General features: G+C 43.4%; 1 protein-coding gene across 2 annotated transcripts in view; it reads right to left on the bottom strand.

Moving 5' to 3' along the window:
• nhsl1b (NHS-like 1b) overlaps positions 1-24392 on the bottom strand; it is a 114273-nt gene extending 89881 nt beyond the window's left edge. For both annotated transcript variants that reach the window (XM_084559928.1, XM_084559930.1), the window contains exon 1: positions 24042-24392. In XM_084559928.1, coding sequence (XP_084416054.1) covers positions 24042-24360 — 319 coding nt within the window. In that variant the 5' untranslated portion in view covers positions 24361-24392. The remainder of the gene's footprint in view (positions 1-24041) is intronic.
• Between the last annotated feature and the right edge of the window lie 3410 nt (positions 24393-27802).

Here is a 27802-nt window from a genome sequence, read left to right as displayed (position 1 = left end):
CGGCCTTCAACACCACAAAAACTCAAAAAAAATGAAAAATAGTCCAAGCAGTTGACCTGGCTTCCAAACTCCCCATACCCCAAACTGATCAAGTATCTGTGGGATGCTCTGGAACAAGCCTGATCCACAGACGGCCCTCCCCTCAACCAACAGGACCCATAGACCCTGGTCCCTGGTATTATTGAACACCAACGTCCTGGTGTTCAATAATAAAGTGTGGTAAGTAACTAGTGACTTAATTAAAGGGGAACTACCATTTTTTACAACCTGGACCTTATTTCTGGCATAAAATACGATTGTTTACTCACCCATATAACTTTTGTGTAATTTGGAGTCTTAGGGAGATATTTAGATCTGCGTATATCCATATAGTGGGAGTGAATGGGGCACCGAAACGCAGCCTCTAAATAACGAGAACACTTGAAATCAACACACCACATCTACTATGACAACTCAAAATATGTGAAAAAAAGGTCAAATATGAGTTTAAAATGACCTCACTTGATCTTTTAACATCAAGACTGACTACGCTTGGAGGTCTGTCAGCGGTTTCTCAAAGCAGGACTGTAAATAAAGTCCACGTTTCTTGCATCTCTCGCACGCTGCGCGTTTAATCTTTTGTTTTTCTTCGAGTTGAAAGGAACTTGGGGAGCCATTAGTCCATTTTTTTGACGTTGTTGGCCACGCCGCGCTGCGTGCTCTTCCTGCTCGGTGCCATAAAGCAATCAATCACGGTGGAGAATCGTAGCGGCGAAGCCAAACTAATGTAAAACACAGCCAGTCTGCTCGGCGGTTGCTAATCGGCTCCATGCAACGTCTATTATTGTTGACACGGGATGCAAAAAGCGCAGTAAATTAATTAAATTGGCTAAAGACACAATGAGACTATCTAACTATTCATTAACTTGGACGGTGATTTACTTGACAGCAAATAAAACAGATCCAGAAACAGTTTTACTGACACAGGATACCAAAAGACACACCTGAAAGGGGACAAGGATGTGATCCATGCACAGAAACCACATATCATTATTCTACACCTACATGTAAAGTCCACATTCTCCTCTATGGAAATGTGACCTGCTTCCATTTACATGTGCGACTTCTGGCGTTGCCGCATTCACACAAGCTGTCTGGGACATGCTCTGTGGCTTTTTAGATGCGAGCTCGCACAATGGGCTTCTGTATGAGATGGGGTAATGTTGGAGAAGAGATTAAATGAGAGAATGGGAGAGAGAAAGAGCCTGACATGGGCTGTAGCACATTTAAAACTGGTTTAAAGCTCAGTTTAAAAGGCCAGCTGCGCCGGAAGCGTCGGTTTTCACTTTATAAATGCGTTCAAAAAGGTATTTACAAGAGTTTGCGTGACTAAGTTAACGTCAACGCTAGACAATGCGAGGTCCACGTGAATTACATCAGTGTCATGAGTGAGGGCAAAATAAAAAAAATAAGAAGTCTTTCACAGAGTATTGGGGTGCGACCTTTAATTGCTAAACCGCACATGTGGCAAAACTTAGTCAACTACACCCAGAGTGCTCCGCCCAAACTCTGGCAGCAGTCGGGAAAACTATCGGAGGTTGGGTCCAAACCACAAACCACTCTGTTGCTTCGAGAAAATATGAACCCCGACTTGAGCTGAAAACAAAAGGATGACACGAGGAAGGAGGAGGAGGAGGAGGAGGAGGGCTGCTCAGACTTGGTGTGTCACCTCCCTGCTCCTGAAATTGCCTCGCCTCCCATCGCTTCCAGAGCCCGCAACCACATGAAAGGCCGACTGGGTTGGGTCCCCATATGGTGAAGAGACGGGGGGGGGGGGGTGTGTTTAGTCGGCTCCCTCCGACCTAATGCCCCCAGCGTTAAGAAGCCACGCAGACAGCTGTTTTCCTCAAGAGCCTCACTCTCCCTCTCCTGACCAATTAGGACACCCAGTTATGTTATTAGTGGCTGTTTACCATAAACCGCCCCCCGCGCCCCCTCCTCCTCTCACCCTTCATCCTGCTCCCTCACCGTCTGCCCTCCCTGCCTCATCCCCCTCTTCTTCATCCGCTAACTTAAACTCTGCGCCGCAAAAGTAAATCCTTTCCACTGATTACATATACTGTTGAAATAAGAGCGGCGGCCGGAGCACGTTCGGTGTTTGTTCATCCCCGCTAGACTAAACTCACATAGACCACATAATGAATCCAGTAACATCCACCGTTCAGCCACAACATTAAAACCAATAATAAGCGATTGAAATATTATTAATAATCTTGTTGCAATGCAATGTTCTGCTGAGAAATCTGGTCCTGGTTTTCACGTCATTTAGACCAGCCACCTAAACATTGCTGCAGACCAGGCACCCCGACCCCATAGCAACGACACTCCCTAATGGCAGCAGCCATCCACAGCAGGACAATGCGGCCTTCAACACCACAAAAACTCAAAAAACATGAAAAATAGTCCAAGCGGTTGACTCGGCTTCCAAACTACCCATACCCCAAACTGATCAAGTATCTGTGGGATGCTCTGGAACAAGCCTGATCCACAAACGGCCCTCCCCTCAACCCATAGGACCCACAGACCCTCCACAGACCAATGTCCTGGTGTTCAATAATAAAGTGTGGTAAGTAACTGACTGTCTTAAAGGGGAACTACCATTTTATACAACCTGGACCTTATTTCTGGCATAAAATACGATTGTTTACTCACTCATATAACTTTTGTGTAATTTGGAGTCTTAGGGAGATATTTAGATCAGCGTATATCCATATAGTGGGAGTGACTGGGGCACCAAAACGCAGCCTCTAAATAACGCATTATCTACCACGAGTTACCCGTTACCATCATCCGGGATCTGTAAATTGACCTACAGACCCCAGATAATGCCTTCTGACCTGGATGATGTCATCTCTGAGCGCTGTGTGCACCAAAGGCGGTCGGCTTGTTTACCTGTAATTTGCTACTGCAATGGTTCGTCCACAACCTCAGTCTGTGGGTCAATCTACAGACCCCGGATGATGATAACAGGCAACTTCGGACTCAACGAGGAATAGATAAAAAAATATTGGTGAAATTAACAAGTTTCACGGCAGATAATGTGTTATTTAGAGGCTGCGTTTCGGTGCCCCAGTCACTCCCACTATATGGATATACGCTGATCTAAATATCTCCCGAACGACAACAAATTACACAAAAGTTATATGGGTGAGTAAACAATCGTATTTTATGCCAGAAATAAGGTCCAGGTTGTAAAAAACAGTAGTTCCCCTTTAAACGACAGACGGAACAAAAGTTGACAGTGATGTCGCCTCACATCCCCTGCGTTTGGACAAGTACAAGTTGCACTTGAACATGAGCATGTAGGTTCTGCACCTATGTGGAAGTCAATAACTCTCCAGACCAACAGGTGGCAGTAGTCTGGATTTGTCGTCACAAAGTGGAAACCAGAAGAGATACCAGGAAGCTAGGAAGAGCTACATACCATCGTACATAGCTGGCCTCTCCTTAATCCTGCTCAACAACTGGTTTACAGTTCATTAATTCGAGATGATCTTGTCACTGTGAAAATATTTGTGTATTCGAATGTTAGGAAAATATTACAACGTGCACTGTTTTGCTCAGTCGATCGGCCATCCAGAGGGATGTTTCTAACCAACCCACCAATTCAATGTGTTCACTAGGGGTCCAACTAGTGGCAACGGTGCAGGACACGCCACAAAAGATATGGCCACAGACATTTTATCCTCCTCCATCTTCTCATTTCCGCCCACTCCCCCTGTCGTTGCACCCTCTGTCTACAGAGCCGCCGAGTTGGGACGGTTGCACAATGGTCGACAAGCTGGGAGCCCTCAAAACTGGCCAAGAATGCCTCTGTGTGATGTGTGCTGGTCTGCCAGAGGGAATTAGCCTCTATTTTCCTCTCTCTTGTGACTTGTCAGCTTCAGCGGCACACAGACCGGCCCACAAAAAAAAGTTTTAGAAAAGATGCATGAAATGAAAAAGGGGGAGGAGGAAGAGGGAAGCTGGAGAGAGGAGAAGGAGCAAGAGGAGGTGGAGATGTGCTAAATACCACAGTCAGACTGACTGGTTTGGAAGTGGAGTCAAAGAAAGTGAACAAAAGGCCAAGAAGATGGCATTACAGGAAACTGTGCCTCTGTGCGAAAGTTGGACAGGAGCGCTGCTTGGGTTATAAATGGAGGCCTTCTTCTTGGTATCAGGAGGTCGACATTTTATTTTCTAATGCCCGTGTGTGGAGTGTGTCCATGTACGCCAGATTACAGTATGTGTACAAGCAAGTCTATTGTAGGGTTCTTTCAGGAGTAGGACCGAAATTAAACCAGTCTCAATGATGCGTTTCCTTGGTATTAATTTATTAACAAGCATTTTGGGGGGAAAAGAGGGAAAAATAGAGACAGTATGAGCAACGAAAGGTGATATCGTGATAGACAAAACGGGCAATAAGATATAGAATCAGAACAAAGCCGAGACTTATTCATAAATGATTGATAAAAGAGAAAGATTGATGGATTTCTCTTTTCCTCCCTGCCCTGGGGGAGCTGACATTTCCACCCAGACCGCTCATCACTGCCTCAGTTTTACCACAACAAAGAACCTCAGTCTCATCTGTGCACACTTCCAGGGGCTCCGGGGGGCCCAGAGGCCTGCTCCCCAAAGGCCAAGGGTCCTCACCGAGTTTATTAACCTGCCTCACTACCCCAACTTCATTCAGTACCTTTGAGCCTCAAAACCAAGTTTTTGTAACGTCCCAGAGGGTTGGGGGTGGGGTAGAGGCGAGGCCCCTGACAGTAGGAGATGCAGCTGATCGGGGGGAATTTGGCTCAATACTAGCAGACTGTAGGGGCACACTGTTGGGGTTGAGGGTGCTTAACTGAAAAGAGGAGCGGGGGGGGAGTGCTTTTCTTTTATGTGGTGCTGTGGGCCTCACTGAGGCTAACGGATCAAACGAAGGAGGGATATGAGTGTGTGTGTGTGTGCACGTAACAGAAAGAGTTAAGGATCAGAGGAGACAGACAGGCAGACTCTGTATTTAAAAAGGTGAAGGGTCTCGGTTGGAGATAACGATGCATTTATGGTTTAGATCATCTGACGCATTAGTTCATGTAGGCTCACTCCTCTGTCTGATCATGTGCCAATGGATTTTCTAACCAACCAACTAAATTAATTGTTCCAGGTCTAAAAGCTGTGACACACCAAGCCGATGTTAGCCGTTGGCCAGCGTTGGAGCCGATTTAGCATGTTGACTCAGACGCGAAACAAGTCAGACAGACAGATCTGACTGGTGCATGAAAAGTGAAATGGCAGTGACTAAACTAAACTAAACAACAACTAGGTCCTCCTTGTGTCCTAGCCTCTCAGATAATAGTGGCTCTTCTGGTTTCCACTTTTAAATGACAAATTAAAGCTACTGATCCCTGCTGGGATGAAGACTGATTTTGAGGTGTTCAAGTGTAACTTTTTGGCATTTTTGGCGTATTCGTTTGTTTGGCATGTCCGGGACTGAAAGGGGATCTACTGTTTTTTTACAACCTGGAGTTTATTTCTGGCATAAAATACTATCGTTTACTCACCCATATAACTTTGGTGTTATTTGGAGTCATTCGTCAGATATTTAGATCTGCGTATATCCAAATAGTGGGAGTGACTGGGGCACCGAAACACAGCCTCTAAATAACGCATTATCTGCCGCAAAACGCGTTCATTTCACCAATATTTTGTTATCGTACGCTAGTGCTATTCCCCGTTGAGTCCAGAGTTACCTGTTATCATCATCCGGGTTCTGTAGATTGACCTACAGATGATGACGTCTTCTGACCTGGATGATGTCATCTCTGACCGTCGCGCACTGTAATTACAGGTAAACAAGCCGACCGTCGCGGGTGCGCGGGGAATAGCACTAGCATATCATAACAAAATATTGGTGAAACTAACAAGTTTCGCGGCAGATAATGCGCTATTTAGAGGCTGCGTTTCGGTGCCCCAGTCACTCCCACTATATGGATATACACAGATCTAAATATCTGACAAACGACTCCAAATAACACCAAAGTTATATGGGTGAGTAAACGATCGTATTTTATGCCAGAAATAAGGTCCAGGTTGCAAAAAACAGTAGTTCCCCGTTAAATCCAACTGTACAGAGAAACTACAAAATCTTATTCTTCTCTAACAAAAACTAAGCAACAACCTCCACTGGAACCACAACTCTGATCAAATGAGGCAAAAGAAATGACTCCATACACAGTGGAAACGGCGCAATCTGAAACACACCAAAACCCAGAAAACAGGCAAAATCGCCCCGAGGGAGGAACCAGATCCTTCGCAGACAACGATGAAACCTGCCCTACAATGACTTCAGCGCTGATGACACCAATGACAGGTGCACAATAATAGTAACCTGATACACCCGTGCCACAAGAACTCTTCATGTCCTGCAGCCAGCAGCAAAGACTTCAGATCCTTTCAGTATTATAACAGTTGTAACTCTACATGCGGAGAGGTTTATCTCACAGGAAAGTGAGCCGTGAAGCCAAAATATCAGACGGAGGTTTAAACAATTCCTTCATCTTTAGTTGTATCCATGTACAGGAATGGATTACCAACACGACAAATAATATGATTTTGGATAAAACCGTTGACAGCCGTTTGCATGGAAAACGACTGAACTGTCAATTTGATTATTGCTACAAAATGGTAATAGGAATTAAAGTAGTCCGCTTACTGAGAAAAAGCCAAGGGCATCTGACAACTTTTGTTAAAATAATAAAAAAAAAAGCTCCCAGGGCCAGTGAACACACCAAATCAAACACGATAATGGTAAAAGCCTTTCTCTCTCTCTCTCTCTCTCACACACACACACACACACACACACACACACACACACACACACACACACACACACACACACACACACAGACAGCGAAGGTCAAAAACACAGCTGAGTCAACACACCAGGACATTACCTGGCAGTAGCCTCGCAAGTACACATGCCGGCAGGGTTGTAACCAGAAGGTTTAATTCAAATCCAAACCCCTTCCCTTTCCCTCATTAACAACGGTTACTGAAATACCTCTGAGCTAGGCACTTTTGCACCGGAACAGTCACATTGTGTGTTTTTTAGTAAATAGCAGGTTTTAATTTTATAATCTGACTCTGCTGACCGGACAGAGAACAGCCCGAGCCAACAAAAGCAGCAGCTAAACGCCAATGTGGCTGTAACATGTGAGCAGGAACTCACTCACACGAATGAACTTTCATTAAGATGAATGCTTTCGCACACACAACCTTAAATGCCGGCATTTAAACGCAGTCAAAAGGTAACATGTAATTACTGATACCCATAATTGCATATCTCCGCACCCAGCTTTTATTTTAAACCAACAGGTAAGACACATGTACACAAACAGGTTGCTTCCTATCGGGCATCGGCGTCCCTGCTCCGCATTCTCATGCCGCCTCAATTACCGGGCAGCAGCACTAATGGGCGTTCAGACTCCAGCGGGGTTTAAGGAGATTAACCATTCTGTAGCTGTATGAAATAATATTCCTCATAATCCCCATCACTGACTCCGAAAATCCCCTGTCGCTTTGTGACTGCATGGGAAGGCCTCTCTAAATGCACTCCCTTGTTCTTTTGAGCGCACACACACACACACACACACACACACACACACACACACACACACATCCGGACAAAACAGCTGGATTTTCAGAAGCACACTCCAGCATATACAGATGTGTGGGATTACAGAGCGATTGTTTTTCTGAGTGAATTTATAGGTGAGCACGACATTAATCATGACATATTTCACAGGACGTCCTACGGCTTTTTGACGTTTGGATGAGCCCATGTGTACATTCTGCTGTGTAGACCTCTGTCCACTGATTTATCAGCAAGTTCATCGTGTAGTCACCTAGTCTTTTTTACATTACACATATTGTACACATCTGTATTATCAAATCTAAATGCACCCAAATCCCTTATTGAACCTTGCAGGGTTAGCTTTTATCATTGGTAAGTTGCTAAAGTGTACTAACAGCTTTAAATATTAGATCTGGGACTGGCTTTTCTTGACAGAGAAGCTAGAATTACTTGCTTCTTAGCTACTAAATTAATCATCATTAACATTAATTAGGCTGGAGTAATTAAGCTTCACAAGCAGTAGTTGCAACCTGAAGATGACGTGAGCAGCAGAAGATTTTAAATCCTCCTTGATAACAGTTTGGACAAAATAACACCTGCAACTAGGGATGCAAATTATCGAGTAATTCATTAATCGATAGTTGTTTCATCTTATCGATCGATGATCGATTAATTGATAAGCGGCAATTTTTCTGAGAGGCTGAATTTCCCTCTGAATAGGTTCTATCTACAGAATATGTTTGATATGCTACCAAAATGTTATTCCCTGCCCTCAAGTAGGCTCAGAAAAAATCTTTAATTAATTATAAAATAATTAGTATAGTAACACAAACTACAGCTAATCTGCACAAAAAGTTATATTTTAAATGAATAGCTTATAAATAGAACAAGTATACACTGACTTGTAACCAAAACAGTCACAAGAAACAGTGAAGCAATTACATGACTTGATTAAAAATATACCTGGAGATGCATGATGTCCACTTCATTGGACACATGGTTAAATGTATTTTTCTACATATTGGAAGTAAAAATTTCATATTCCAAACGGATAATATGCTTCCTTAGATGTTACTGTATATCATCATATTTTTTTACCTATGTGGTTCTTCAAGAATAGAAGCTTTGACAGGATATACACTATATTACCAAAAGTATTCGCTCACCCATTCAAATGATCAGAATCAGGTGTTCTAATCACTTGGCCTGGCCCCAGGTGTATAAATTCAAGCACTCAGGCATGCAGACTGTGAAACAAGACATTTGTGAAAGAATGGGCCGCTCTCAGGAGCTCAGTGAATTCCAGCGTGGAACTGTCATAGGATGCCACTTGTGCAACAAATCCAGTCGTGAAATTTCCTCGCTCCTAAATATTCCACAGTCAACTGTCAGCTCTATTATAACAAAATGGAAGCGTTTGGGAAAAACAGCAACTCAGCCACGAAGTGGTAGGCCACGTAAAGTGACGGAGAGGGGTCAGCGGATGCTGAAGCGCATAGTGCAAAGAGGTCGCCGACTTTCTGCACAGTCAATTGCTACAGAGCTACAAACTTCATGTGACCTTCAGATTAGCCCAAGTACAGTACGCAGAGAGCTTCATGGAATGGGTTTCCATGGCCGAGCAGCTGCAGCCAAGCCACACATCACCAAGTGCAATGCAAGGCGTCGGATGCAATGGTGTAAAGCACGCCGCCACTGGCCTCTAGAGCAGTGGAGACGCGTTCTCTGGAGTGATGAATCACGCTTTTCCATCTGGCAATCTGATGGACGAGTCTGGGTTTGGAGGTTGCCAGGAGAACGGTACATTTCAGATTGCATTGTGCCAACTGTGAAATTTGGTGGAGGAGGAATTATGGTATGGGGTTGTTTTTCAGGAGCTGGGCTTGGCCCCTTAGTTCCAGTGAAAGGAACATTGAATGCTTCAGGATACCAAAACATTTTGGACAATTCCATGCTCCCAACCTTGTGGGAACAGTTTGGAGCGGGCCCCTTCCTCTTCCAACATGACTGTGCACCAGTGCACAAAGCAAGGTCCATAAAGACGTGGATGACAGAGTCTGGTGTGGATGAACTTGACTGGCCTGCACAGAGTCCTGACCTGAACCCGATAGAACACCTTTGGGATGAATTAGAGCGGAGACTGAGAGCCAGGCCTTCTCGACCAACATCAGTGTGTGACCTCACCAATGCGCTTTTGGAAGAATGGTCAAAAATTCCTATAAACACTCTCCTCAACCTTGTGGACAGTCTTCCCAGAAGAGTTGAAGCTGTAATAGCTGCAAAAGGTGGACCGACATCATATTGAATTCTATGAGTTAGGAATGGGATGGCACTTCAGTTCATAGAATGAGTAAAGGCAGGTGAGCGAATACTTTTGGTAATATAGTGTACCAGCAGTGGTCAGCACAGATGGCTTTTTAGCGGCCACGTTGGATTCAGAGGAAGTTTACTTGCAGTTACACCGACTGACCACTGAAAAGCCCTTAATGGAGTAGGGCAGCAGAGAGCACTCTAGAGGCTGATATGCACTTCCACCGTAGAAACCATTGCATTAAAGAGAAAATTACTTTTTAGTAGCTGTCCACTGTTGTGACCGCTATGCACGAGAGGGCTAATTAAATATTTATTCTGAGCTTACTTGAGCGCAGGGAATAACATTTTGGTAGCATATCAAACATATTCTGAACCACTCGCTGTTTGTAGCACGGCTGAATGTGACATATTTAGGTGGTAATTTAACGAAGTTGTGGAGTTGTTGTACTTTAAAATACTTCCACATATTGTGCATTTGGCGTCGTTGTCGTCATTGACCAACTTTTGCCCTCTTCATCCTGTCAGTGTACTGCTTCTGGTTTCTCTGTTGTTGTCGTCGTCAGAGCCCTGCTTCACTTGTGTTCCCGCGTGTGCATCAAGTACGTCTGGCGTCAAGAGCGCCCCCACGAGGACTGCCGGGGAATTACGGGTTCAAAATGCAATTAATTGCAATTAATTAATTTTAATCGAGTAATTTCTTATCGACAATTAATCGATAATCGATTAATTGCTTGCATCCCTACCTGCAACATATGGATTTTACACCGGGGAGAGGGAGGACCTTATTCAGAACTATGGCCTGCTTATTGGAGGTAGCGTGAACACAAAATGTGCCCTGGCCACATTAATGGACTTGCCTACTCAACAGATGTCCTCTTACATAAGTGAAGCCTTTCCTCATTCATTCATAAAAAAATAAAAAAATTAACGCTCACCAGAAAAGGAAAAAGCACCATGAGTGATGTCTGTTGACATCACTATAACAAACAGGTTATGCAATTATAAAGAAACGCAGTAGCCATGTGGAGTTAGAGGGGAACTGCTGTTTTTTACAACCTGGACCTTATTTCTGGCATAAAATCCAATCGTTTACTCACCCATATAACTTTGGTGTCATTTGTAGTCGTTCGGGAGATATTTAGATCCGCGTATATCCATATAGTGGGAGTGAATGGGGCACCGAAACGCAGCCTCTAAATAACGCATTATCTTCTGCGAAACTTGTTAATTTCACCAATATTTTGTTATGATACGCTAGTGCTATTCCCCGTTGAGTCTGGAGTTACCTGTTATCATCATCCGGGGTAGACTGACCTCTGGGCGCCGCGCGCACCCGGGCGGTCGGCTTGTTTACCTGTAATTTGCTACTGCTATGGTTCGACCACCTCAGAATTGGAAAAATATTTAGCCATGTTGCAAAAAACTAGCAGTAGCAAATTACAGGTAAACAAGCTGAACAAAATATTGGTGAAATGAACCAGTTTCGCGGCAGATAATGTGTTATTTAGAGGCTGCGTTTCGGTGCCCCAGTCACTCCCACAATATGGATATACGCAGATCTAAATTTCTCCCGAACAACTACAAATGACACCAAAGTTATATGAGTGAGTAAACGATCGTATTTTATGCCAGAAATAAGGTCCAGGTTGTAAAAAAAAACAGTAATTCCCCTTTAAGTTTTGTATTTACTCAACAATGACCAGTGTCTTTATTTCTTCTGCGTCCGGGTTATCTCTACAATAACTCATTAAGGCCTCGTCAGAGATACAAAAATAAACAGTAACTGAACACGTGCATTTTCAGTGAGCGTGACAGAGACTTTTCAGCTCGTTGCGTCTCACAATTTAAATCATATTCCCATGTCAGGATGCATAAACAGTCTATACTACGCCCTGCATGATGTAGGCGTTTACTGCATACACAGCGCATGCAAACACAAGTTAATGCATGTGTTTAGAGCTGGATACACATATTAAAATCAGGTTTGAGCAGGGCTTATGAGCTTAATGATCATTTCTGAACACTGCTGAGGCACACACTTGTGGTTGTATGAAGTGATGTGTGAAGTCACAGCTTAGTATGTGCAGCTGGTAACGTTGGACATCAGTGAGCACTATCTAAACCTGCAGGTTGTTGCTCACAACATATAACAGCAGGAAGAGTTGTATTACTTTAACAAGTAAGAGCAACAAAAGACAAACTGTCATTATTTATTCACAAGTTAAGATGTAACTGTACAGGTTACACAGCATTAACTGTGCAGTACTGCGTGCAGTTAACGTTTTATGAGTTATGATGTACAAATTCGTGTACTGGAAACCATAATTATGATCTTACAGAAGTGCTTCAAGGCTTTTTTAACCTGCTGTTTGTGCCTGTTTACGCACAGTATTGTCAGTTGAGTGTGGAGGGATGTGTGCACATGCTGCAACCGGTCCTCACTTTTCCCTCAGGAAACCTTCGTGTTTAATAGACCACAGTACAACCACAAAAAAGTGTGTGTGTGTGTGTGTTGAGTATGGTGTAAGATATAAAAATGGGAAACATGTTGATAACAGATTTAAAAAAAAAAAAAAAAAAAAAAGCCACACACACCTGTTTTCCTCCAGCCAGGTCATGTAAATAGCACTTGGGAAGTTGTCGTTTTTATATCGGGGGACTGATGAATGGAAGCTTTAAGTACAAGTAGGTTTAAGTGGACACATGTGTGCACGTACGTATACACACAGACCCGCACAATGAGGTCTCTGTGGACGAGGCAGACGGCTCGAGCTGCTACAGAGGAAGATTCAGTAGTCGGTGGGGATTCCTGCGTGGAGTATGTCATATTTCAAAGTGACACACAGACTTTCTCAGACGCACTCATCCACACGCCATGCAGCGCTCTGGAGAGAAAGACGGGACGCTGAGCCAAGAATCAGCTTCAGGCAAAGAGGAGGACACACGGAGGCATCGCATTATGGCTTGTTTGTTTTTTAGTAATTAACAGACAAATTAACACATTAGATGAACAGACACTCTGTCTGGGTCTGTGTTTACGTCTAGTGCACCTGAAAGGCATGTGCTGCTTTTCTTCCAACCGCATTCGGATGTAATTTCAGATGAAACTTAAAGGAAGTAAAATTAAACAATGCCTTTTTTGATCCTTATTTTGTGTGTGCTATTGCATTATCTCATGGAAATTTTTGGAATTGTAATTAGCACGGTGCAACTTAAAGGGGAACTACTGTTTTTTACAACCTGGACCTTATTTCTGGCATAAAATACGATCGTTTACTCACCTATACAACTTTGGTGTCATTTGAAGTCGTTCGGACAATATTTAGATCCAGTGGAGCACCGCTTATATCGATATAGTGGGAGTGACTGGGGCACCGAAACGCAGCCTCTAAATAACGCATTATCTGCCGCGAAACTTGTTAATTTCACCAATATTTTGTAATGATACGCTAGTGCTATTCCCCGTTGAGTCTGGAGTTACCTGTTATCATCATCCGGGGTCTGTAGATTGACCTACCAACCTCTAACCTGGATGATGTCATCTCTGAGCGCCGCGCACACCCACAGCGGTCGGCTCGTTTACCTGTAATTTGCTACTGCTAGTTTTTTGCAACATGGCCAAATATTTTTCAGATTCTGAGGTTGAGGATGACAACTTTTGTCTGTTTATGATGGACATCCTTACTGTTTTGAGCCAGAGTATATGGATGAAGAGCTCGTTGAAAGGAGGATGCGGAGGCAGAGAGAGGAACAGCTGGCCAAAGAACAACTAACCGCTGCACATCCGCAAATCGATAACAGGTAACTCCGGACACAACGGGGAATAGCACTAGCGTATGATAACAAAATATTGGTGAAATGAACGACTTGCACAGCAGATAATGCGTTATTTAGAGGCTGCGTTTCGGTGCCCCATTCACTCCCACTATATGGATATACACGCCGCTCCGCTGGATCTAAATATCATCCGAGCGACTCCAAATGACACCAGAGTTACATATATGGGTGAGTAAACGTATTTTATGCCAGAAATATGGTCCAGGTTGTAAAAAAACGCAATTCCCCTTTAAGGGCAGTCGAACCATATATATATATAGATAGGATTCGAACCAGCGACCCAACAGTCTCCTAAACTGAATCTAGAGTAAGAGAGAGAGGGAGAGGGAGAGAGAGAGAGAGAGAGAGAGAGAGTGGGCGGAGGAAACGCTCCACTAAGACAACACAGAAGACAGAGGTAGAGAGAAAGGACAATCGGTCTTTTATTTTACAATAAGTCACATACATTACTGAGTCGACAGCATACGGGAAGTCAGACAAGCAGGTCTGATGAATGTGGGCTGAAACTGAGCCAGTGAAGAATGTCAAGGGGGGGGGGAGGGATAATTTAGGTTGTGGCTGATTGAAAACAGTATAAATGATTCATTCTATTCAAGAGTCAGGACAAATAAATCTGAGGGCCGCAGCGTTAACAACGTTCAACAGCCGCACTTTACACAGCGAAACGAGAAAAATACGCCTTTCAAAAGAAAGCCGCCGGAGTAGACGCATCCTCCAAGTGACCTTGTACACTTACATTTTAATCGTTTAATGTAAATTGTCAGCTTCAGGTTAAAAGCACCGTATCAAAAAATATCTGAAAGGAAGTGAAAGAAACCAGAGAGCGGAGATTGTTTTCATTTATTCTACCAAACGTCCACTCATAACTTACACTGTAAAGTTCAGGGGAAACCACTTTCTCCTCTTTTGGGATATCTGTCATCTTCTGGTATTCATATAGGTCAGCTGGAACCCATCATGCCTCTAAATATAGAGTTTAATTCAATAATAAATACGAGACTCTGGCTGAAGTTTACAATTTTCCAGACAAAAGTGCAACAAGCAAAGCCACATACTGTAATCACTAATGAGAGTCATACAGTAGGGGGGTGTGGTATGTATATATAATAACCTAGGTCAACATGATGACAATGGACGCTTTGACCGTTGGCAGGAATTGAGGACACCAGATTGTGTTGCCATTCTCTGACACAAACACGCCAAGGGCAGGGTGGTGACCAAGAAAGGAAATAAACCAACTTGCAAGTCCCTGGTGGGACTGTATTATTTCTAGTAAAGTATAAAATGCATAAAAAAAAAATATATTCCCATCCTTATTATTGTTCTCTCTTTACAGAGTCCCTGCAGCAACAGAAAACACAACTCACCACAACATTGACACACGTAATACACCCCCACACGCCCCCATCCTCTCCACTAACACTGCTGACAGTTGATACATACTTTATGCCTTACTCAAATCTGGGAATTTTCCATCACACGACATATCACACAATGGACTAAATGAACTTACTTTTTCATTTCTTCTTTTCGCCACGGTGTCATTATTACAAGTGATTAAAGATACTTGACATATCTTAAAAGCGAACTACTGTTTTTTACAACCTGGACCTTATTTCTGGCATAAAATACGGTCGTTTACTCACCCATATAACTTTTGTGTAATTTGTATTCCTTCGGGAGATAATTATATCAGCGTATATCCATATAGTGGGAATGACTGGGGCACCGAAACGCAGCCTCTAAATATGTGCCGCGAAACTCGTTCATTTCACCAATATTTTGTTATCGTACGCTAGTGCTATTACCCGTTGAGTCCGAAATTAGCAACGGGGAATAGCACTAACGTACGATAACAAAATATTGGTGAAATGAACGAGTTTCGCGGCAGATAATGCGTTATTTAGAGACTGCGTTTCGGTGCCCCATTCACTCCCACTACATGGATATATGCAGATTAAAATATCTCCCGAAGGACTACAAATGACACAAAAGTTATATGGGTGAGTAAACTACCGTATTTTATGCCAGAAATAAGGTTCAGGTTGTAAAAAAACAGTAGTTCGCCTTTAAGTTGCACCATGCACATGGCAGAATAAACTAATTCTACCGAGTCCTGCAAGCATCAGACATTATTCCTAATCTCCCAGCTTGTTTATTCAGCTGAGGAAATTCAAGTTGTCTAATGTCACCAGTATTAACAAGACTAAAATTGTGCCTGAAAAGAGCCAGCCAACAGCTGTTTCTGAGGAATTATCTGCCTGTCCAAATATAGCCGAGGCTCCACCCCGTCCTCTCTCAACTCCCCATGTATGGCTCTAAAATGCACATTTTCAGCTTCATCCGACTTTCCTGGTGTTATTTGCCGCCCAGTAGCCCTTTACATTACACTCCTTTTAATGTAACTCACGAGGGCGGCTACAGCACGGGCCGCTCATTGTGTTTGAGTGCGTGGCCGCGTGCGTCGTCTGTGTTGTTTAAGTGGCACAAGTGACAGATGTGGCAGAAAATCCTTGTTTATTTTTCCTGAGGCGATCATGGAGTCAATGTGTGCATGTGTGTGTATATGTGCAGATGCTGTATGACAACAGTCTTTACGTTCCTGTTAGATGAGCTCCCACCTGCTGCAGCGTGTCATTACGTACTGTATGGATGTCTGTCTGTCTGTCTGTCTGCCTTTAAGCTTCCTGCAGATGTCACATATAAACTATAATCTTATGTAAGACAAAAGTGGTTGTTGTGCAGCTTTACATTAGTCTTTTTTTTATTCTATAACCTTATAAAACAGAAAAAAAACTGAAAAAGGTTTACTATTGTGCATATGCATCGATGCAAACGTCACAAAAATAAACATCAAGCTGTGCTGTGATTCAATACACACCGACTGCATTTTTCTTTTTGCACAGGATTTATAAAAAGGGTATAGAACACATGCACGGGACAGGATCTGCCACTGTATGGTAGGTTCACCAGAACTGCCACAAAAAGTTAGCCATAAACATCTATTCACCACACAGAAAGTCTTTTTGTAGTTAAAATACGATAAGTTGAACGTGTCAAGAGGTGACTTCAATGCCAAGTTCCTCACCCAAAGCCTGGAGTAAAGACCTGAGACCTAAAGCAAGCGACAAAAGCACATGGTGTACTTTTGATAGTAACCCTACTGCAGCTCTTCATCTACGGCTCTTTTTAAATTTGGCACTAAATGTACAGATTCTCATACAATAAAACGTGTCATTAAAAAATGTCATGTTTCCATCACTATTTCTACATCGTTAAACCACCGTTTGAGGCTTGACAGGAGCTCCTGTAATGACGTCCCCTTCCTCTGGCCCCGTTTAGCCAAAACTGAGGAGATAATTGGAGACCAAGACTTTTAATCTTCTAATATTCGTTTCGGCCGCTTTTAGATGTTCCATTTTTTTGACGATCCTGCCACGGATTCACCCCCCCCCCAAGACCAAACGCTGTTGCACAGCTGCAGGCACGTTCTGGTTTTGATCTAAAGAAACATGGACCAGTCAATTTGTTGAATTCGCAGCAACAAGGTGCAAACTGGGGAAGCCAGCAGCAGAAGAAGCAGTAACTGACTCTGGCAGAAGCTTTCTAACAAGAGTCCAAATATAAAAGTGAGAGTACCGGATGGTGCACGTTAATACACAGTGCATGCTGCACAGCCAAAGAAATCCAGGCACTCAGTGCAGTTAGAAGCACTGCAAAAGTTTGACAGTAAAATCCTTAATTGCAATTATTTTTATGATAATTAATCATCTAATATTACATGATCCTGACAGCCCTTGGTAACTGCGTTGTGAATCTTTCTCACGCTACACTAATATCTGCAGGAAGCTGAAGACAAAGCGATTAAAGAGAAACCTATAAAAGAAAGGTCTATATGTAAATGTCCTACCAGAAAAGCCCGAACATCAAACACGTTTTAAAAAGAGACGTGTAATTAAAAGATACAGAGACGAGAGACGTACGGAGCGAGACAAAACCTGACTCTAAGAGAGAGAGAGAGAGAGATGAAGGCCGAGCAGGGGCTTTTGTCTCTGTTGTGGTCACCGTGGCAGTACGAGGGCTGACATCAAAGTGTCGAGGATGGACGGAGATGAGAGAGGAAAGGTCTGGAAACCATATGAAACAACAGGAAGAGCGAAAGGGAGAGAGATACAGGACGGGGAGTAAGAGAGACCGGGGTAGAGAGGAAGAGGCTCTAAAACAGAGGAAGGAGGGAGGGGAAAGCAGAAAAAGGAGAGTGACGGACAACAGGCTACGCCGAAACATCTGGGACGCACACAAAGATTTCAGATTTGAAATGTTTTAACCTTCTCATTTTCTGCGTGACAGTCGAGGAGCGAAGCAGCAAAGATCACCTGAGCTCGAGAGGTTTCACCTGAGATCAGACCGGCTGTCACTTCAGCTCTTGTTTATCTCTCCACGGGAAATACATTTGGACCCGAACATGAGGTTGTTTGTCACACTTTTCCTCTAAAACAATAGCTGACCTTGACATCAACTCTTCAGCTGCACCACGAACGAACAGGGTATGAATTAAAGGGCCTGTAATGCATCTGGATATTATACTCCACACTGAAATGTGGGAAACCTCAAAATGACTGGAGTTACATTGATGAGCCTGTTTTGACCGCACTGAGTATATCTCTTTTTATTGAAACTGGATTTTAACATAAATCAAATCAAGCAAAACTGAACAACAGACGTGACATGCGCTTTAATAATAAAAGTTCGTGGCACTGACTGACCAAAGGACCCAGTCCCGTTGAATCCAAGCCAGCTGCTCCAGAATCTCTTCAATTTGTCGTCGTCTCCGTCGCGCTGCATAAACACCGATCGGCCACAACATTAAAACCCACTGACAGGAGAAGTAAATAACATTCATCATATCGTGACAATACAATGTTCTGCTGGGAAACTTTTTGTACCTGACATTCATTCGTGTGGATGTTACTTAGACATGTACCACCCACCTAGACCAGACCAGACACCCCCACCCCATAGCAATGACACTCCTTGATGGCAGCAGCCATCCCCAGTAGGATGCAGCCTGACACACACACAAAAATGCTTTAGGAACAACTCAAAAACCATGAAGGTGTTGACCTGGCCTCCAAATTAACTAGATCCCAAACTGATCAAGTATCTGTGGGATGATCCACAGAGGCCCCTCCCCTCAACCCATAGGACCCAAAGGCCCAACACTAACAACATCCTGTTACCAGACACCACAGGACACCCTCAGAAGGCCCATGTCCATTCTCTGATGAGCCCCAACTGTTTTGGAGGCACAAGGGAGACCTACACAATATTAGGAAGGTGGTCATAATATTATGCATTTTGTGCCTAAACAGGACAAAGTTATGCATTGCTATGGACTTGGTAAATACTCTTAATACAGTGAGCCTTGTATCTAGAAACCTACGCCGCCGCACATTTTAAACACATACGGGAACTTTAAGATTAACGAGAGATTAACAAATTGGGAAAAACACCAAAACGAGTGAGATCCAAGAACCCTGGGGACGTCCCACTCCATCCTCTCCTTGGACAGAGGTCACTGCAGCTGGGATTAATCTTGAATACCAACCTGGGACTCCTGCATGTGGGTTCTCCGACCGTGGGAACGCGCACGTGTGCAATGACGTAACATCAAGATAGATTTTAAACTGTGGACGGCAAAACCAACCGTGTCTAAGCAATGCTCTACCAGTGCAAGGATCTGTTAGTGGACAAAGCAAGATGATATATGTTAAGTAATGACTTCACAGTCTCGTACCATCAACGGCAAATCAGTCTCTGGGAAGATTAAGTTTTATTAAGCGGCGGAGAAACTGCAGGGCAGCGCTGAGCAGAAGCATCTGGAGCGAGGACGTCATATGTGGCGATCAACAAGGATCTCATGCCAACACTGACAGCCTGCTGAGGGAAATGCATGGAGTATACGCTAGGTTTAAGAATTACACCCGGTCTTGTCATCTCGTCTGCGCCGTGGCCATGGCTGCGTGTAAACACGGCGAAAGTCGGATGCGGTTCGGAGGCAGAACATCCCTCCGTTTCTTCCTTTCCCACCGATTTTTCCCCATTTTTCTCCCCATTTCTCTCTCTCGCTCTCTCCGTCGACCCATCTCTTTTGTTCCTCATGGGAGCAGGTCGACCTCTAGAACCAGGCCAGGCCTCCTTACGCTGGAACGAGCCCTGTGGGAACTGACTTGGTGATTCTGGCCGCGTAATGACTGCTCTCTATTGATGAATGGAGGAGACCACAGTGGGCCTGAGTGAATAGTGACTAGTTGGGGGGGGGGGGGGGGTTGGAGGTAGCACAAACAGGGGTGTGAATGCGAGTTTGTGTTTGTGTGGCAAACGGGAAGAAGGAAACTTCAACGGCAATTAGTTTATCCAGGCGTGACTTGGAATTTGAAATTCTTTGTGATAAGGACGCAACTCGGATATCTCAGCTTCTTTATCGTTATCAGCATAACTCTTCAGAGCTGTTCAAACGCTGCCGCTGCCCCCCCCGGGCTTGAGCCACAATGTCCATCAACAGACGACCCACACACACACACACACACACACACACACACACACACAAAAGCCTCTGAGAAACACATGGAACACAGCAGCACGCCCTAAACATGAGAGCATGCTACAGATGACAGATCATCAGGCAAAAACATACAGCTATAAATATCTGAGGGATAGGGGCAGGAATGCTCAACTGGAAACATGTCTCTTTTGCGCTATGTGTGTGTGTGTGTGTGTGTGTGTGTGTGTGTGTGTGTGTGTGTGTGTGTGTGAGCTCCAGCTAGTGGGCATCAAGATATTTGACAGGGAAGCCCGAAGTCTCTACTAACTCCAATTAACCTTCACTAAGTTTGACCTACTTCCACTATTAAAATAGAGTACTCCCAATTCAATGAAGGGCTATATTTGGAAGAGCAGTTAAGAGAGTTCGTGTTTAACGTACACTTAAAGGCACACTCAGCTTAAAAGTAAAAGTTGCGACATGCTGGTATGTGTATAGCCGTAGAGGTAAAAATGCAGGAAACTTCACGGCCCGGCAACGGGGACCTATCTGCAAACCGCAGCCGAGAACGGCCTTCAGCGGGAATCTGAGCTCGGCAAACTAGACTTTGTTTAAACTCTTGACTCCGCGCGTCAGGTGCTCGCGGCCGAGGCTCGAGAGGACGACCTCTGACCTTCGCCCCCCTCCCTCTCGACGCCTGGAACTTCAGCATGAATGGATTAACGCCGCCGTGAGACAGTCAAAACACATGCAAAGGAGGAAATCCCATTTTCCTATCACGTCCCCTGTTCAAACTGCTCCTGATTACTTTGAGGTAGAATTCACTGCGCCCTTCTCTCAATGTCAGTCTCCCAAGGATATAAAGGGGCCCCTCTTGTTGCCCCTCACCGGTAACATGATCTGAGCCGAGGTCAGAGAAGGAATCTTGACCCACAGTAGTAGAAGACAACTGGGTGACCAGTTACACAAACAATAAGCTGATAAAAATGATCTACTACAGTTACTGATGCACCGAAAATTTTTGAAATTTTTGAATTTTCTGAAAACAACCACAGCAATATTCGCCTGAAAATGGCCCAAAAGTGCATTTTCGGGCGAATATTGCTGTTGTTGTTGCTTGCATCATCACAACATCTGTTTCGGCGATAAATTTTCAGCTGAAAATGGCTCAAAAGTGCATTTTCGATTTTCAGTCGAAAATTTTCGGACTTTTATCGCCGTAACAACACGGCCGAATCAACACGGCCGAAACAACACGGCTGAAACAGGATGTCGTGATGATGCAAGCAACAACCGCAGCAATTTTCGGTTGAAAATGGCCCAAAAGTGCATTTTCGGTTTTCGGACAAAAATTTTCTGACTTTTATCGCCGAAACAACACGGTCGAAACAACACGGCCGAAACAACACGGCTGAAACAGGAGGTTGTGATGATGCAAGCAACAACCGCAGCAATTTTCTTGAAGGATTAATAAAGTATTCCTTGAAGGATTAATAAAGTATTCCTTGAAGGATTAATAAAGTATTCTGATTCTGATTCTGATTCGGCTGAAATTGGCCCAAAAGTGCATTTTCGGTTTTCGGCCAAAAATTTTCGGACTTTTATCGCCGAAACAACACGGCCGAAACATGATGTTGTGATGATGCAAGCAACAACCGCAGCAATTTTCGGCCGAAAATGGTCCTAACTACAGTGCAGTCGGCAGCGTTGGGTAGCCAGTGGCATCCTAAGGGAAAAATACCATGAAGTCGGTAAGAGCATGCCGCCGCAGCTGTGAAACACCAAGACGTGTCCGTGGATGCTCTGTTTCATGAAGTCATACGCATTACAGAGTAACATCCATTCAAACACCCACCAGCTGTTCTGCATGACACATATTCAAATTCAGCACTCTCTTCCTGGAGTAACGCTGGAGGGCCGTATAAAAGGCAGGTGTTTTCATGCGAGTTATCAGCGTCAAGCTTTTAAAGTCGGAGCTTCTGCACACTCAGCGCAGGCCTTGGGGCGACGTGGGAGCTGGCAACTCCTGATCACGACGTAACACACCGCATTCCTGTCCACTCTCTCACACCTTGCTCTTCAGCTGCTGGAACGTTTGAGTTGATGGATTGTACGAAGAATCACAATAAAAATAAATTTAAAAAAAACGCCCAGTCCCGCCTAGGATTGCCTCAGAAACGGAATAGATAATAGGAGTAGTCAGCTCTTTAGTCTGTGTTTGTGTTTCCAACCATTGCTCATCATACATCACGTTTGCTTGTGTCTGCGACCGGTCTGCTCGGGTTATCGTTTCCCAGCAGCCACTGTTGAATCTGTGTGTATAAGCGTGTGTGTGTGAGAAAGAGTGTGAGTCACAGTTCAAGCCCAAGTAGTGGTGACCAGATATGGATCAAAAGCAGGGAGAAAGACAGGAAAAAAGGAAACAAAAGAGAGTGACTCAAAACTGAAATCCTCCCCATTCAACAACGCTCAACGGAATCTGGGCTCGTCTTCTTGAACCCAACCGCACAACAACTCTCTACACAAAACATCAGGTGCACGGCCCTGCGCCAAATCCTATTTTGACGATAATGCTGTGTTTATGAAAGGCGGGCGAATTAACCTGGCTCTTCGGAGGAGGCGGTTTGCGGTGCCCGTTAAACTCTTCTGTTATTCGGCCTAGCCCGCTGACTAAAAAGGGGATTGTCGGTATAATAGGAACACGTGTCGGTGTATCCCAACGCCATTCAACAGCCCAACAAACCACGGCCTCCAAAATGAAAACACAGGTGAATCAGCAGCTCTCTCGGGTTATTTGAAACAAACGCAGAACACAATAACGCACGTGGAGGTTGAATTCAGGTGCACGACTGTCAATAAGTCAGCAAGTGTACCTAATGAGCTGGAAAATGAGTGTAGTATGGAGGCAAATTAGATCAAGGGGGAAACACAGGCCCTTAACTACCATGTTTATAACCGCATGGCAACCTCTTAAATAGGACACAGCGGCGTAAAGAGGCAGATATGTACTCACTTCCTGGCAGATAAAGCGACAGGCTCAGTGTTTTTTACGTGGCTGACACAGTCCACACTCTTGAGTTAATATATAACCGCCGGCCGCGTTTGAGTCTACAAGGGGCAGCTTTTACAGCGGCAAGCAAAGCAAATCACAAGACGTCAGAAGTCAAGGGAAATTGATTTTCCATTTAACTCTTGTTTGTTTACATGCATAATGAGCGGAGGGAGGAAGGGAAGGAGGGTGGGTGGGTGAATTCAGTGAGGCCGTCCTGTGATATCAGCGTCCTTTGAAGACCTGAGACACAGATGGTGAGTGCGTTGAGGGGGGGAAATCCATCATTTGTGACAGGACACCAAGTCCCAATTAACATATTTAAGACAAACAGAGCCGTGTGTCGAGGAGGGACAGGTCGCTCCTCTTGGGGTTCTTTCAGTGGACAAATCAGGACAGTCACCTTGGACCTGACTGGCACAACCCTACACACCAGTGACTGTGTTATTATAAGAGAGTAGCCACACCTGATTCACACATATGTCTATCAAGAATCTAAATAAAAACCTTATATTCTTTAATCATATTTACTCTGTTTACATATGTAAATAAAAAGTGTTTTGTTAATTATGAAGCGATGTATAGAGGCAGAAAGGAGAGTTCAGAGGTGGCCAATGCAAAACAGGTACAACAAGTGAGCAACAGTGCAAACTTACGGATTTTGACTTTCTTGGGATCCAACTTGTGGACTCGACCCTGCAGCATTTGCAGCCGCCCCTGGATCCTGCAGGACCTCCTGAACACCATGCCCGCCTCCATCTCGATGCCCAGGAAGACGTCGCTGGCATGTCGGGAGAGGTCGGAGAGCTGGTGAATGACGCTGGTCAGCGTGTGACAGCTCACCTCGTCCAGGGACGAGAACAGGACGGGCTTCCTCAGCCTGCGCCTCCCGGTCTCCTCCGCCGGTCTCCACGCATCCCTCGCCGACAACCGACTCGCACGCCGCGGCTCAACGCTCCTCTGGTGGAAGGGCATGTTTATTTCATACCAGTAACTCCAGCGAAAACTGTTCCACTAAAAGAAAAAAAAAAAAAAACAACAACTCGCAGCTTTAAAACAAACCCAAAACGAATAGCCTTCCTTTCGACGCTGCATAATAATCCTTAAATCCCGCCATATTTTTTTTTGTTTGTTTCTCAAAGCACGGGACTATGTGCCGCTGTACACTGGAGACGTTGCCTCCCAAAGTCTATTCAAATTCAACCAGACACAGAGAAGGCGAGGGAGGAGGAGAGAGAAAAAAAAAATGCACAAGGAAAAGTAGGGGGAAAGTATCAATAAAAACCCGGAAAATACTACAACCACCACCTGTTGGAGCTGGAGCCGGAGCTGGAGCCAGATAACCAGAGGAGACTTTTAACCTACCTGCCAGTCTGGAGGCAGAGTGGACGGAAAACCAGGACTGGATCATCAAGAAACTGCAATACACCATTAACAAACTGGGAATTTAGCGAAAAATAAACAAAAAAATATACTTTTTTAAATTTGAACCGCCTTCACTTCTTTATTTTAATTTTTAAAACAGAATTTAATTCCCTTGTCCAATATGAAATTAATGTATGTAATAGTTTTGTACATTAAATGCCCAGAAATGTCAAAACAAATCTTGAAAATACATTTTCTAATCTCATGACACTTGAGAAGATTAATATTCATATTTTTAGCTCGCAAATGTTGTTATTAAATGTTATATTTATGGCAGTATACGAATTATAAACTTACCTGTTCCGTTGCTAACATAGCATTGGTTTGCATTATTTATCACTAGCCAGCTAGCTTAGTTTAAAAGTTAGCTAGCTGGCTATGTTTACAGATAAATAAATAGTAGCCTATGTTTAACAGCAAAACTATTTTTGCGCATTTATTCATTTCATTCATTTATTTGATATGTTTTCTGTGTGCATACAAAATAAACACCCTTGTTTTATCAACCGACAGCTAACATTTAGCTAACCTTTAAGTTAATGTAATATTATTAATTAATGTAATATTAAACCAGTAAAACTAACTGTTTTTGAAGTGGTGTGACATTAGTTTCACGTTGCCAACATAGCACTGGTTTGCGTTATTTATCGCTAGCCAGCTGGCTTAGTTTAAAAGTTAGCTAGCTAGCTATGTTTGTATTTTTGCGCATTTATTCATTTCACTAATTTCTTTGATATGTTTTCTGTGTGCATGCAAAATAAACAGCCTTGTTTTATCAACCGACTGACACTAGCTAACATTTAGCTAACCTTTAAGTTAATGTAATACTATTAATTAATGTAATATTAAACCAGTAAAACCAACTGTTTTTGAAGTGGTGTGACATTAGTTTCACGTTGCCAACATAGCATTGGTTTGCGTTATTTATCGCTAGCCAGCTGGCTTAGTTTAAAAGTTAGCTAGCTAGCTATGTTTACTTCTAAATAAATACTATGTTTAACAGCAAAAAATATATCTTCCATTGTATAATTTGTATTTTTGCGCATTTATTCATTTCACTAATTTCTTTGATATGTTTTCTGTGTGCATACAAAATAAACAGCCTTGTTTTATCGACCGACTGACACTAGCTAACATTTAGCTAACCTTTAAGTTAATGTAATACTATTAATTAATGTAATATTAAACCAGTAAAATCAACTATTTGTGTAGTGGTGTAATAAATGGCGGACCACAAATGTCAAAAATGGAGTAAATACTTTGGTGAATTAATACAATGTTGAATAAATGCAGAAGGAAATAAATACAAAAATGTGCATTTGTGTCACACATTCTCATGACTCAATTTTAATATTATGTTATGTACATTTAATGGTGTGAATTTTAGAATTTGATCCTCCAGTTGAACTACATTTTCTAATATTTTAGCAAACATGCAAATAGCTGTTGAAAAATTATGCCAACTGTTGCCAAAAAAAATAAAAAAATAAATGAATTCAAAAAATGCATTAGCTATGTCAGCCAACATTTCTGTGCATTCATTTTAAACAAAGAATAGCTGGCCCACAGTTACTAGAGTAACACGATATGTCGGTTGTTTTCACATACTGTTTAAAATAACCTCGGGACAACACATTCTCTGGACACTTGTCTCTGATTTATCTCCTCTGTGTGTGTACAAGGCATGTTTGTCCAAGTCCTGTGTCCACCATCTGACGTTCACGCTGCTGCTCTTTAAATTCCAAAGAGCAAACTCCCCTCAACGGTGCAACTTCCACCCGCTTTTAAAATATGTTTACAGGCCACAAGTTCAGTGGCTGCTTTTCAAAGTGTGAATGCCCAGTTAGTACAGTGTGTCTCTTTAGTATTTAATGTCCCCCCCTGGTGTCTTTAAGTGAACACAGCAGCTTCAATTGTGCCTGCACAAAATCTTACAGGAAATGTCAGTTCCTTCCTTAGCAGTTGTGATGATATAGTTTAAAAAGTGACCCAATATTTTAATGTCAATTTTATTTTAGACACAGCTCTGGAGTGCTGGTTAAAGTTCGTGTTCGTCCCTCCCTCCAACTACTAACACACCCGGTGCACCACGTGGAAAACAGTGAAGGGAAGGTGATGGTCCCGTCTCACATGAGTAACATCCACATTTATCCTTCCCTCAGCACAAAAAGTGTTTGACAGGAAAGCAGCATGAGGATGACACATTTGGCGGTGATGGAAAAAGGAACCAGCCAGATAATGGTCTGTTGCTCCAAGGTCATTTTTCGTGTCCTCGCTTTCCCAACAGAGCCTTCTTTGTTTGTTCAAAATGCTATTGTCTGAAACTGAACTTATTGACTGTTCAGAAAGGCAAGAAGTTGTCATGTAACTACAGAATAACTACTAATACAATTAATTAAATCTGCATTCCTGGGCTCTCCTTAGTTTTAGTAGATCCACTGTGAAAAATAGTGTATTTAGTGTAACCTCAGCAAATCTTTTCATATGAGTAAAGGTTTAATACGGTGTTTTTTGAAATGTTGTTGTGTTTTCCGAAATGTCGTTGTGTCCTGTGACCTTCGTGGCCACCGTAGCTAAAGGAACCAGAGGTTAAACATTCCCTTCAGACCCTGTGTCCATTCCAGTGGACATGACATACGTATTTGTGGCTCTAAACCCATAAAAACGCTGTGATCGAGTCATGTCAGCATTGCGGGTTGTCCAATCACAATCGAGTCTCGACTTTGAGAACGGTCTGAAAGAGTGACAGACGTGGGACGAGACAAACATAGCTCAGCGACTGAAGAGAGGGATGAGTAAGTGTTCAGACCTGTACACAGACAAATATGCAGACATCCAGTTGTTTCGGTCATAACTGATTAATGACTATGTGGAAAAACTCTTATCTTAAAGGGGAACTACTGTGTTTTTACAACCTGGACCTTATTTCTGGCATAAAATACGGTTGTTTACTCACCCATATAACTTCAGTGTAATTTGTATTCCCTCGGGA

Source organism: Chelon labrosus (genome assembly GCF_963514085.1).
Source record: "Chelon labrosus genome assembly, chromosome: 14".
Classification (NCBI taxonomy): domain Eukaryota; kingdom Metazoa; phylum Chordata; class Actinopteri; order Mugiliformes; family Mugilidae; genus Chelon; species Chelon labrosus.
The sequence above is the reverse complement of the archived record's forward strand: the minus strand, read 5'-3'. Positions and strand labels throughout refer to the sequence as shown.